Source organism: Syngnathus leptorhynchus, chromosome 17 (genome assembly GCF_054491065.1).
Source record: "Syngnathus leptorhynchus isolate UIUO chromosome 17, UIUO_Slep, whole genome shotgun sequence".
NCBI lineage: Eukaryota > Metazoa > Chordata > Actinopteri > Syngnathiformes > Syngnathidae > Syngnathus > Syngnathus leptorhynchus.
In genome coordinates, this window is record NC_141211.1 from 2,507,193 (window position 1) to 2,519,181 (window position 11,989).

General features: G+C 45.0%; 2 protein-coding genes across 3 annotated transcripts; both read left to right on the plus strand.

Annotated features, from left to right (window-relative positions):
* Nucleotides 1–80: 80 nt before the first annotated feature.
* Nucleotides 81–9,462, plus strand: acsl6 (acyl-CoA synthetase long chain family member 6). The gene is made up of 21 exons (XM_085936334.1): nucleotides 81–404; nucleotides 3,130–3,350; nucleotides 3,427–3,541; nucleotides 3,614–3,678; nucleotides 4,007–4,108; nucleotides 4,528–4,627; nucleotides 4,741–4,919; nucleotides 5,128–5,160; nucleotides 5,379–5,430; nucleotides 5,613–5,686; nucleotides 5,771–5,848; nucleotides 6,306–6,440; nucleotides 6,527–6,661; nucleotides 6,752–6,847; nucleotides 7,035–7,107; nucleotides 7,434–7,522; nucleotides 7,689–7,805; nucleotides 7,886–8,029; nucleotides 8,112–8,213; nucleotides 8,287–8,358; nucleotides 8,532–9,462. The coding sequence occupies exons 1-21, from the start codon at nucleotides 359–361 to the stop codon at nucleotides 8,670–8,672; spliced, it is 2,169 nt and encodes a 722-aa protein (XP_085792460.1). The 5' UTR covers nucleotides 81–358; the 3' UTR covers nucleotides 8,673–9,462.
* A 132-nt stretch (nucleotides 9,463–9,594) lies between these two features.
* Nucleotides 9,595–11,951, plus strand: LOC147042965 (uncharacterized). 2 transcript variants are annotated; one of them, XM_085936335.1, is made up of 8 exons: nucleotides 9,595–9,813; nucleotides 9,882–9,970; nucleotides 10,176–10,464; nucleotides 10,539–10,682; nucleotides 10,878–10,890; nucleotides 10,965–11,005; nucleotides 11,086–11,129; nucleotides 11,326–11,951. In XM_085936335.1, the coding sequence occupies exons 1-8, from the start codon at nucleotides 9,753–9,755 to the stop codon at nucleotides 11,530–11,532; spliced, it is 888 nt and encodes a 295-aa protein (XP_085792461.1). In that variant the 5' UTR covers nucleotides 9,595–9,752; the 3' UTR covers nucleotides 11,533–11,951. The 2 variants fall into 2 exon arrangements, with proteins under 2 accessions (XP_085792461.1, XP_085792462.1); XM_085936336.1 differs by having other exon boundaries at nucleotides 9,597–9,813; nucleotides 10,176–10,461; nucleotides 11,326–11,949.
* The last annotated feature ends 38 nt before the right edge of the window (nucleotides 11,952–11,989 follow it).

Genomic DNA, 11,989 nt, shown 5'->3' on the forward strand with positions numbered 1-11,989 from the left:
CGGCTTGCTGACCGTGACGCAACGTTGCCCCATATCAGAACCTCCTCCATCGCGGTCTCCCAATTTTTACTCAATCCACATAAACGCTTCCAACACCAAATGATGCTTCTTGTTCGTAAAACCTAACACGCCTATTTCATTCAATATGGTTTTGATATAGAATAGATAAGCTGCACTGCATTGCCTTGACTCCACCACCAACACCCCCCCCCCCCATCCCGCCTCCCCCTCCCACCCTAATCTCCAGATTGCCGGTGCCTCTTTGCAGCAAGCAAGCAAGCAAGCAAGCAAGCATCCAGTCCAGTCCACGGCCGCCGCACCCGGGACCCCCCCAATCCCACGTCCACATGAGACAGACATGCTCGCCTTCGTGCTGGTGTCCGGCTCGCTGTGGATCCTCTTGGGTGAGTCTTACCATCATCATTAATAGCAACAATCAGAATTTGTCCTCATCGTTCACCTTCATGCGTTTTTTAAGGGGAGGGGGCGCAGGGTGACGCACAAGACCGACCTTTTGCGTCATGCATTGTCTTTTTGCATTTAATTCCATTGATTCTTCATTTATTTTGAACTGGAAGGGCCATATAGGACGCTATATAGGACGGATTTATGGGGAGATGCTAAGCTAATGGAGATGCTAGGACAATCGAGTGCATACGTCATCATAGGCCATTCATGCTTAGTTATACTCTCGAAATGGATGGCTGCATCCGCGCATGGATAAAAGTACACAAATGAGGTTATTCGTCCCGTTTTAATGTCCTCCACCATGCTTCATAGAGATGGGGGGGGGGGGGGGGGGGGGGTAAGGTGGCAGTCGAGGTGGAGGGGTGTTTGACGTTGAGGTCGATGCTGATTGGACAACACAACGAGAGCTGTCCACGCGAGATGTGGTGCTGAAAAATGAGGCGAGGGTGCCAATGGGGAGAGAGACACTTTATTAGGGACCCCCACAGCACGCGGGAGACACATTTTATGAAACAGTATTGTTTTGACTTCATGTATTTTGTAGTAGTATTGTTTCATATTTCATTGTGAGATTTGCTATAAAGTTGAATCATCATTTCAGAATAGCTGTGTATGAATATGAATGAGAATGTAGTTAAGATAAGCTGCGGATTTTATATATTGTCAACATGTAACTTTTTTATTATTTTTATTTTCAATGATTGTTATTAACTTCGAAATCCATAGGAGATACTTAAGTTAATTTCGTTTGATTATTTTTTTTTTTCTTTTCAAAAAAAGGTAACACTACTAAACAATAGGACTAGCATAAAATGACCCAACACCTGTCCCTGCGTCCCGTCTCATCACCTGGCTACTGCTGCTGCTGTCCGTCATTAAAAATGCATGCTACTTATCTTTGCACAATCCATGTAACCGTACTCCTTTTCTTTAAATTTTAATTAAAGATGTCCTAAAGCTTCTTTAGGCTGCTAAAAACGGACACTTACTCTGGTTGTCAACAAATGCGAATACAACTTTGCAGAACTTCACAAGAAATGGTCGCATAAAACAAAAGACAGTTAACATGAGGCAGCAACACGTCTAAATAGTCTTCTTCCTCGTCTTCTTCTTCCTTGAAATTTGGTCTTGCAGTGTTCGTGCCTTTGCTCTTAAGTGCTTCCTCAGCGTTCATCCCCACGTGGTAGAGCAGAACGTAATGGCTGCCCGCCCGGTAAATGCTGAATCAGGCTTGTACCTCTGCGGTGTGTTTGAGATATTCGGGAAAAAATTAGTTTTAGCAATAATAACATTAATTTTTTTTTTGTGACAGGGGTGAGGTCAGGTCAATTACCTGAGTTTGCAATTAACTCGCCGACCATAAACGAAAGTGTAGTGAAATAGGCAGGAGGTTGTTTTGAAGGTCACGCACATGCATTTGCATGTGTGCTTTGCTTTTGTATGCACCACTTTTTGTTGTGCCTGTGGGTTTTATGTTTTGGTCTTTAAAAGGGGGAGGGGCTAAATGGTGTGGTGTGACATCTCACACGCTTGGCAGTTAATCTCGCCATTAGCAGTGAGACCTATCGCTGCGGAGGGCTCGCGTAGCGTGTGTTTTGACTTCCTGTTTGGCATTACAATGCCAAGTAGCACCACGTTACAATGCCAAGTAACGCAGCGTTACAATGCTTTGTTGCATTCAACTCCTCATAAACAAACGTTTCGATCCTTTCCAAGAGAACTCTAAAACATGCAATTAAAGATCTAATTAAGATTTCTCTAGAATTAATGACAGCTAAAAAAAGATTACAACTGTTCCTTCAAGTTCGACTACTGCACACGGCAGCAGTCGTTAGAAGGACGAATGCCTGAGCATGTGGTGCCAAAAAGAAATGACACGCCTGCTCGTGATGACGTCACAGCGTGTTTTTTAAAGCCTTGACATCTGTTCGCAACGCTGTCAAGTGGCGATAAAGCGAGCTAAAGAGTGACAGAAAGAGAATGAGAGAGAGATCCAGGTCAGAGGCGTCCGTCCGTCTCAGCTCTAATCGGCTCTGACATCCTCAAGATGGACGCTAATCACCCGCAACAGCCTTTTGATGGCCTGATAGGACGGACTTTTCAGGACCTGGGACCGTGGGAGCGGGAGTCCAAAATGAAGCCTCTCATTAAGTCACTCAAGAACAAGAGGTCCCTGAACACAACACAGTTCTATTCCAACATGGCCGTTCATTAGGAACCACTGAGATTATTCCCAAGAGGTCGCCGGTGTTGTGTCCATGCTGTGTTGGTGCCAGCTGTAGCAACAAACGTTCTAGCGGGAGATGTTTGAGAACTCCACAACCTCTGCAGGGAGCCAGTGAAGTCATTACAGGACACTTAGTTTGATATCAGCTGAGTAAACCCCAAATAGTTAGCATCGTGCTCCTTTGCGGGACCTTGAACGCGACATGTACTCATGCCAATAGGTTAGGAAGCACGTCTTTATTTAGATTTGCCGAAGAGTTTTCTAATCTTTGACTGTCACTGTTCTCCGACGCTGATTAATCCGGTCGGGATTTGTCGTTACTGAAAACTCCTCGCAATGGTTCCCAATTGGACTTGACAATGGGACTGGCTTAGACCCCGAACGCAACACGGTGGCCGCTCGGCAGCCTTAACAATTTACCCGTCGTCCCACAGAGCTGAGTTCGACGCTGATGGAGAAGATGCAGGGCCAGGAGATGCTAAGTGGTCTGAGGGTGCCGGACATGGCGGAGCTGGGCCACTTCTTCAGCTCGCTGCCCACATCCACGCTGTTGGGAATCGGCGCTCTCGCCGCTGTGCTGGCTTACTGGCTGGCCACCAGGCCTCGCCCCGTCAAACCGCCATGCAATCTCTTGCACCAGTCCGAGGAGGTGCCGGTAAGACTCAAGGCGGATGAAAATAACGACAGGATGAGAGCTTTACCGCTTTGCTTCCATGTGTCTTTTTATGAAGCGCCAAGATGGCGGTCGTAGGTCCATGATGGGTGACGCTTCCGAGCTGCTGACTCATTACCACGACGACGCTAGGACAATGTACGAGGTCTTCCAGCGAGGCCTTCATATATCAGGTACACAAGGACGGGTCGCTCAAATTGACCCGTTGGTTGCTGTGGTGACAGTTGTCGTCTCCTTTCTCACAGGCGACGGGCCTTGCCTGGGCTCGCGACTCCCCAACCAGCCTTATAAATGGCTGTCCTACAAAGAGGTGGGATAGAAGTCCGACATTTCCGGACGTCCGTCCGAGACCGTCATTCAGAAATTGAATCGTAGATCATTTTAATTTAGTCATTGCGTGTGGTATTAAGAAGAAAAAATAAATCTGCTTCAGAATTATGTAAACACAACAAGTCTGTGCTCTGGCTGCAAGTTAAAAGGCCCTCTTGCACTTATTATCAGAGGTCATGTGACTTCCAGTCAGACCAAAGCCACCCGAGGAATGATGTAAGGGTGAATGTGTAAGCTCGCTGCGGGTTTCCTACATGTGTGTCACAATGGCCTTTCCGTATTGTCATTGTGTCGCCGCCACCCCGCAGGTCACGTCCCGGGCCGAGCATCTGGGATCGGGCCTGCTACACCAAGGATGCAAGGCCAGTCCAGACCAGTTCATCGGGGTCTTTGCTCAGAACCGGCCTGAGGTTATCCTTCCCTTTGCACTTAGCTGTAAAGCCCCAAAATATAATATTGCGCTTTCTGAATAGAATAGCCTTATTGCATTCATTAAGGACAAATTCCTGTTGTCTCTGTGTCTTTGACAAATCATGTTTGACTGGTTCGCTCATCTTAACAAACAGTATGAAAGCAAACTTGTGACGTATCCTGTCAAGTTGGACTGAAGGAAGCTTATGATAACAAAAAGTTAACAGTGCGAGTTTTTGTTGAGTTGTTATTATGCTCAACACCTTTACAAAAGCTCATGTAAACAATCACTTGTTAGCATCTTAGTGCTGTTTTCCCTAGAGAGATTAGAATCGGTGTAATAAAAAAACCAAATATAGGATTATGATATATATATAATATAATCATGACAAAAGTGTTTTGATATTTTCACACGCAGTGGATCATCTCAGAGCTTGCGTGCTACACGTATTCCATGGTGGTGGTGCCCCTTTATGACACGCTGGGTCCCGACGCCATACGTTTCATCATCAACACGGGTAAGAGGCTGGTGAGCCACGCATTTTGGATATTGTTATTCTTTGAGACCGTATTGAAAATATAATTGCTGATATCGGCAATAAGTAAGTGTGCCCCATTTGTGTCCCTGCAGCCGACATCTCAACGGTGATCTGTGACAAGGTGGACAAAGCTCAAGTGCTGCTAGCCAACGTGGAGCGTGCGGAGACGCCGGCTTTGCGCCGCATCATTCTCATGGATGCCCTGGACGCCGTCCTGGTTGAGCGCGGACACGGCTGCGGTGTGCACGTGCAAGCCATGCTGGAAGTGGAGGTAGTAATGGCCGCCACTGCAACGTTAGCAAGTTTGACGTCCAACATATGATGGGGTCCACTCTAATTGCGTGACCAAGAAAAAAAAAAAAAAACAACTCGCGCGACATCAAAGCATTTTTGTTGTGCCACTGCTTTTACATCATCAGGTTAGTCAAAACAACAAACTGGTTTGTCGCTATTTATATTTGAGCATGTTTGTTTTTCAGGCGCTGGGCAGAGATAACCATCGCAAACCTTTAGTAAGTATGAATAACATGTGTCATCTCGATAACTACTTCATCAAGTTCACAATCTAATGAGTTACAAAACCACAACACAAGTCTCATTATTTGCTTTGTGTGTTTATTTATTGAGATCCTAATCATTGATTTTTTTTGTATTATTATATGACTATGATTGAGATGTAATTGTGATTCCGAAATGATGATGTGACTGATCCCCCCCCCCCCCCGCACAGCCGCCCTCACCACAGGACCTTTCTATTGTCTGCTTCACCAGTGGAACAACAGGTGATCCGCAACCACCATGATCCATCACTCAGAAATAAGAAACAACGTAAAAAACAAAACATAACTCGAAAAATTCCTGCAGAAATTTGAAATGGAATATTTGTGCATTTTTTTTTTTTTTTTCAAAACACTAAACAGCTTGAGAGCGTGTCTAATATTCACATTTCACTCGTCCCACTCAGGAAACCCGAAGGGGGTGATGCTCACTCACGGGAACGTTGTGGCTGATTTCTCTGGCTTCCTCAAAGTGACAGACGTGAGTCACTAAAATCAACCCCATTTATTGTTTTTGAACTCTGTTCATGAGCCTTTTTCCCCCTCATCCTCTTCTTATCTGTAGAAAGTGATTTTTCCCAACCAGCACGATTGTCTCATTTCCTTCCTGCCGCTGGCTCACATGTTTGAGAGGCTCATCGAGGTAAGCAGTTTTCGTAATTGTGGCATATCTAACACACGAACACACACGCACACACTTCGGTCATGTCCTCAGCTGACCTGTCACACAATCAGGAAGTGCTTCTGTGAGCTTGCCTTATTGCCCCCGCTCACCCCCGCATCCACCAACTGTACTTCCACTGGCAATAGTGGGTTGCTGTAAGTCCATATATGGCCACTCGTCTGTTGCCTGTTGCCACATGTCTATCCATGAGTTCTGAAGAAGAGAATTGTTGTTCTCAGCTTAGAAAGAAAAAACCTGAATGGTTCTTTTATGTGTCACATTTGTCTTGCACGATCATGTTTTCAATAATGAAAACCACATCCATTCTTAAAAATGTTATTTATGCCGACTGCGGTATCTAAAATGTGTTCACAAAGTTATCCAGATCCATATGCATGCACATTTGAAAGTCAAATGTTGTTGTTCGGCCTCCCAGTCGGTGGTCTACTGCCACGGGGGGCGCATCGGATTCTACCAAGGCGACATCCGCTTGCTGCCTGATGATATGAAGGCCCTGCGGCCCACCATTTTCCCCGTGGTGCCCCGCCTGCTCAACCGTATGTACGACAAGGTGCGTTTTAGAGCTCGACCGGGTTTCAAAAAAACAAAGTAAAAAATAAATAAAATACATTTGAAAATTTTTGTTGTGCTCTGCAGATCTTCAGCCAGGCCAATACCCCGTTGAAGCGCTGGCTTCTCAACTTTGCCGCCCAGCGAAAAGGCGCCGAGGTCAACAGCGGCATCATTCGCAGCGACAGTATTTGGGACAACATTTTCTTCAGTAAGATTCAGGTAACATGATTTTCAAATGTCCTTCATCTCTGGCAATCTGGCAGAACTTGAATATCCTGTGTGCAATGTTTGTGTGTGCGTTTTTTGCAGGCCAGCTTGGGCGGTAGACTGAGGATGATCATAACCGGGGCAGCTCCCACATCGCCCACTGTGTTGGGGTTCCTCAGAGCCGCTTTAGGATGCCAGGTTATAAACACGTACACATTGACGCTTTCTGGCATGTGCCAGATATGCAAGGCATCAGAATGAATGCAACCTAACAAGTGCTGAAATGCATCCTAGTTGTCAGAGGTGCCGACTATTACATGTATCAAGGCAAATATGTAGATCGCCAAAAATGTTTTGTAGGATTTCATGAAACAACCACCCGCAGGTTTACGAGGCGTACGGGCAGACGGAGTGCACGGCCGGTTGCACCTTCACCACGCCCGGGGACTGGACTCCAGGTAATCGCTCATTTCTTACACAACCTTATCTGAGGTCCAATAAGTCAGAAAGGTGCGATAAAAGACGTCATTGGGAGAATAATAAATAAGTGACGGAACGAGGTCACTCACAAGCATGGCCAAAGATGGCAAATGTGGTTTGGCCCCATTACAGACAATGAATGACGCACGTTTGTTTGCACGAGTCTCATTTCACCAGAAATGCTCCTGAGCTCCGTCGCAAAATGTAGTCTCACACTATCACCTGCTGGACAATACTGGTACTACAAAAAAGGATCCCTGACCGAATGAGTGAGCCTTTTTGTTTATCTGGTTATGGCGTTTAGGTCACGTCGGCGCTCCGCTTCCTTGCAACCTCATCAAGCTGGTGGATGTTCCAGAGAAGAACTACTTTGCCGCCAAAGGAGAGGGTGAGGTAAGTGTCCCCCCCCCCACACACACACACGTTTGGAGGCTACCATATATTATTTGCAGACATTATTGATTGTTTTTGCAATTACAGCCAAAAACTAATCAGACCTTTGCATACGTTTCCAATGAGTTCCTTGTTTGTATTTCATATTTCAATGATCCCCATTCAGGTTTGCGTGAAGGGACCAAATGTGTTCAAGGGCTACCTCAAAGATCCCGAGCGGACCGCCGAGACACTGGACCCGGACGGCTGGCTCCACACCGGCGACATCGGCAAATGGCTGCCCGTACGTCTCGTAAATTGACAGCGTCTACGTGGACTGACAGTGGATTGATCGCGCTTTTCTTTTTTTTTTTTTTATTCCAGAACGGCACGCTGAAGATCGTGGACAGGAAGAAGCACATCTTCAAGCTGGCCCAGGGCGAGTACATCTCTCCCGAGAAGATCGAGAACATCTACATCCGCAGCGAGCCCGTGGCCCAGCTTTACGTGCACGGAGACAGCCTCCAGGTCACACTAGTTCGACAACTATTGATTACTGTTCATGTCCCCCCCCTCGCTTCTTTTGAACATTTATGGACCCTGTGCGCAGTCCTGCCTGGTGGGGATTGTGGTGCCCGACCCGGAAGTCATGCCCACGTGGGCCAAGAAGAAAGGCATCTTAGGCACCTACAAGGACCTGTGTAAAAACACAGTAAGTGGGTGTAGACATATGGCAAGGTGCCATTTTTGAGCCACCTGAAGAATTGCAATACCTGTGTTGATAGGAACTTAAAAAGGCCATCCTTGAGGATCTGGTGCGTCTGGGCAAGGCTGGCTCTCTGCACTCTTTTGAGCAGGTGAAGGAATCTTTTTAAAATGGATACGCAGAATTGTCATTAGTTTTGATGTTCAAGCTAACCTATCATTTACTAGTTGTTTTGGAAACTCGGAAGATTCAGACAGTTCATATGTGTACAAGCAGAGAGTCAGTGGCCTTAAAATGTGTTCTAAGTCCTCTTCCTTGGAACAGGTGAAGAACATTTACATCCACAGCGAGATGTTCTCCATCCAGAACGGTCTGCTGACGCCCACGCTAAAGGCCAAGCGGCCCGAGCTGCGGGAGTTCTTCAAAGAGAAGATCGAGCAGCTCTACAGCACCATCTCCATGTGAGGGCAGACCTCCAAAACCACAGTAACGCACATTCAAGAACAAACAGCAAAAAACAAAAAAAAAAAAAAAGTCACCCTTCGTGCATCCAGATCGACCTCGACGTGCTGTAGCGTTTTCATTCAAACATCCAAAACATGAACCTTTTTGTGGGTTCACTCAAGGATACCTCCTGCCTTACCAGTCATGGTGGCCATTTTGAGGCACACACACCCACCACGCTTCTCTTTCCCATCTTCTCTCTTTTTTTTTTTGCACAAAACGAACGACAAAGAGGGTAAAAGCAGGACTTGTTGGGGGCAGTGCATGCAGTTGCCCTGCTGTGAAAACACAGACTGACCATTCACTTTTAATTAAACAGGAGCTTGTATTATTTTTTTTTAAACCACACACGAGTAATGTAGAAGCTGTTCAAGATTGCTCCTTGTCCCAAAGTGTGAAAACGAATGATGTATGTACATACATGAGGACAGCTACGCTATAGATGTAAGCTTATTTATTGACAATTCAAGTTGGCAGTTTGAATGGGATTTTTATTACTTTTTATTCTTTTAATTGTGTGTGTGTAGTGGGACAAACGTATTTATTTTTCTTTTGAATCAGCAGCATATCCTTGTAATAATAATCCTAATGATGACGACTGGGGACAGGAGGGAGACCAGGTTCATGAATTAAAAAAAACAACATCCTGGAATGATTTTAAACTGTTGTCTTAATTATTCCAAGGGATTTTAAGAGAATATACTATTATTATTATCATTATTATTATTATTGTTATTTCTTTTAATAAAGCTAATATATTTATCTTAAATTACTATCAATTTCCGGCACGGGCTTCCAAAATAAAAGTTATTTGACGTAGGCCATTTAAGGACACGTGACATATTAAGTACGTTTATTATGCTTTTGTTCATGATACTATTATATATTTTTCCCCCAGTTCCCACCTACACTAAGTCAAGTTTAATGTTAGTAATGAGTTGAGCTAGCGCTTACCGTCAGGAGTTTAACGTTAGTTAGCCACAAGTCGAGCTAGCGAACACCTGACCATTAAACGCGCCACAGCTCAGTATTTGCTTCAAAATGTTTACAAGGAAGCCCCGCTGCAAGGCAGACACACCTTTGAAGTGGCCTCTGGCATACGGTAATAAGAAAATAAACTTAATTTATAAGAAAAAATGTCTCCTGTAAAGACGTTTATTTCACTGCAAGGTCGGGGAAGCCTGAAATCAAGAAAGACCGAAGCAATACCAGAACATGAGCCTTTAGGCAACACTGTTGAAAAAAGTGATCACGCACGGGTGAGTACTTTGATTATATTGCTATATTCCATTCGGGGTCGAAATGAAACACTAAAGTACTTTTAATTGAACTAATTCATTTTGTAACTTGGCCTTTTGCATCCAAAAACGTCAAGCATATGGAATCCATTTTGAATCCTTACATATGTACATAAAAACATTTATCCTGGTGGGAGGTTGCCATGTTGTCTTTTTATCCCTGCAGATCAGTAGTAGGCATTTGCAATTCAAATCCAAGTTTCAGCCAAGATCCACCAACAACATCTGGCCTCTATTGTCACCACCACCATCATCATCATCAGCAACAGGAGAAGCTGAGAGGGTCGGCCATGACATTTTGGGTCATCCCATGGGTCAGGTGGGGCCAAGCCCACTTCAAACACGGCTGACACCAGTTGAGAACTCAAGTGACTCCTCAGATCACGATGACATCTGGGACTTCTCGTCCTCCAGCAGTGTTCCTTCTCCAGAGATCTTCAGGGATGACAGCGGTAGTCAGTCCAAAGTCTACCGAGTGACAAACAAAAAAAGTTGCTTTCATTCATTTCATCTCCCCACTGGCCTGCAGCTAGTACCTTTGATTTCTCCGGGGAAGCCGACCCGCTGGACATGCAGCAGGACATGCAGCAGCCTTGCTCCTCCACCTTGCTGAGCGGCAGCCAGGCCGAGAGCATCGGCAGACACCAGCCTCCCAATGTCTCCCCCATCCTCGGTGACTATGTGACATTTCACAGTTAAACGCGTTCCCTGGGAATTTTTAAGCATCTTACGTTTACACTGCTGCCAAATTCCCAATCTGGATCAAATCTAGTTGGCATACATATCAATAGCTTTGACAGTTTTTAATTTTTGCCATATTATGCCATTCATCTGTTTTCTGACGCCACCTCTGTTTTGGTAAACGCAGACAGCCAGATAAGGTGAGCCCCTGCCTCGAAATTCACAATTAATTCATCAGCATGCACTTTTTAAACATGGAATCTGGTTTCTGCAGTGATCAGGCAGCAATTGCAGCTGATGCTCAACCTCATCCAGGTAAACCATTGTCGTCATAGTAATGAAACTAAACTCGGTCAAAAATGCTGTCATTTTCAGTGACTTTTGTATCATTTCAGTCAACTGCTCTGCAGACAAACCCTTGGAGGTGACATCCGTGAAAGTAAGCAGCTCAGGCCCACATGACTTACTCAAACATGACATTTTACTCTTTGAAAACAGTTCCAAGGTGTCTTACTAACCTGTGCTCGACCGATATGGATTTTTTTTTCGCGGCAGATTCTGATATTTTCCAGAAAATTCTGGTAACCGATTAATCAGACGATGATCAGTCATAAACTTTGTTCCCATGTCTGTAGTCTGGTGTCGCCAAGAGGCCCATATCCTACAGGAAGGCACGACCCTTCAAAACTCCTCTGGTTCCCGCAAGGCCGCGCGGAAAGCCGAATTTCTCTCCACCCATGTTTTGCCAGTACTCCGACAGAGAGGAGTTCTTTCGGCTAGTCCGCGAACGTGCCGACCGACTCAAAGGTTTTCGCCTGTCTTTACGACCCGCTGTCCCGTGATGCCAAATATCTCGTTGCGCTCTTTTGGAGCAGCCCATTTTAAAAGAGGTGATCTTCAACAGGTGAGAATTTAAATTCACCTCGAGGTGACATTAATTGTTATATAGATTATTTCCAGTTCATACCTTCTTCTCTTTTGAGGTTTATGCTACTTAATGACCACTAGATGTCAGACATGCAACTAACAAGCGAGGTTTTTTTTGTCGCTGTTCCATATGTGGCATGTATTTAAATAAATAAGACGTATTTTTTTTTTTTTTTTTTATTTACTCCTGGACAGGGGCTCTGTCCAAAGTAATGCAAGCTACCTCGATTCCAAGAAAATTGTAAAAAATAACTTTGAATGTGTTCTTTTCATTCGTTGTCTCCAAAGTTCCTTTCGAATGGAGTTCTGTTAATAAAAGCCACCCCCAAAAAAAAATTGGTGACACTTTTACGTTCCTTACGAATCCCGACT

Bases quoted from the DNA above. Each gene is read 5' to 3' on its own strand.
- LOC147042965 (XM_085936335.1), top strand. From the start codon at position 9,753: ATGTTTACAAGGAAGCCCCGCTGCAAGGCAGACACACCTTTGAAGTGG. The intron at 10,465-10,538 runs GTCAGTCCAAAG...ACTGGCCTGCAG, and splicing joins CTTCAGGGATGACAGCGGTA to CTAGTACCTTTGATTTCTCC. The intron at 11,130-11,325 runs GTAAGCAGCTCA...CCATGTCTGTAG, and splicing joins TGGAGGTGACATCCGTGAAA to TCTGGTGTCGCCAAGAGGCC.
- acsl6 (XM_085936334.1), top strand. From the start codon at position 359: ATGCTCGCCTTCGTGCTGGTGTCCGGCTCGCTGTGGATCCTCTTGG. The intron at 5,431-5,612 runs GTGATCCGCAAC...CGTCCCACTCAG, and splicing joins CTTCACCAGTGGAACAACAG to GAAACCCGAAGGGGGTGATG. The intron at 8,214-8,286 runs GTAAGTGGGTGT...CTGTGTTGATAG, and splicing joins AGGACCTGTGTAAAAACACA to GAACTTAAAAAGGCCATCCT.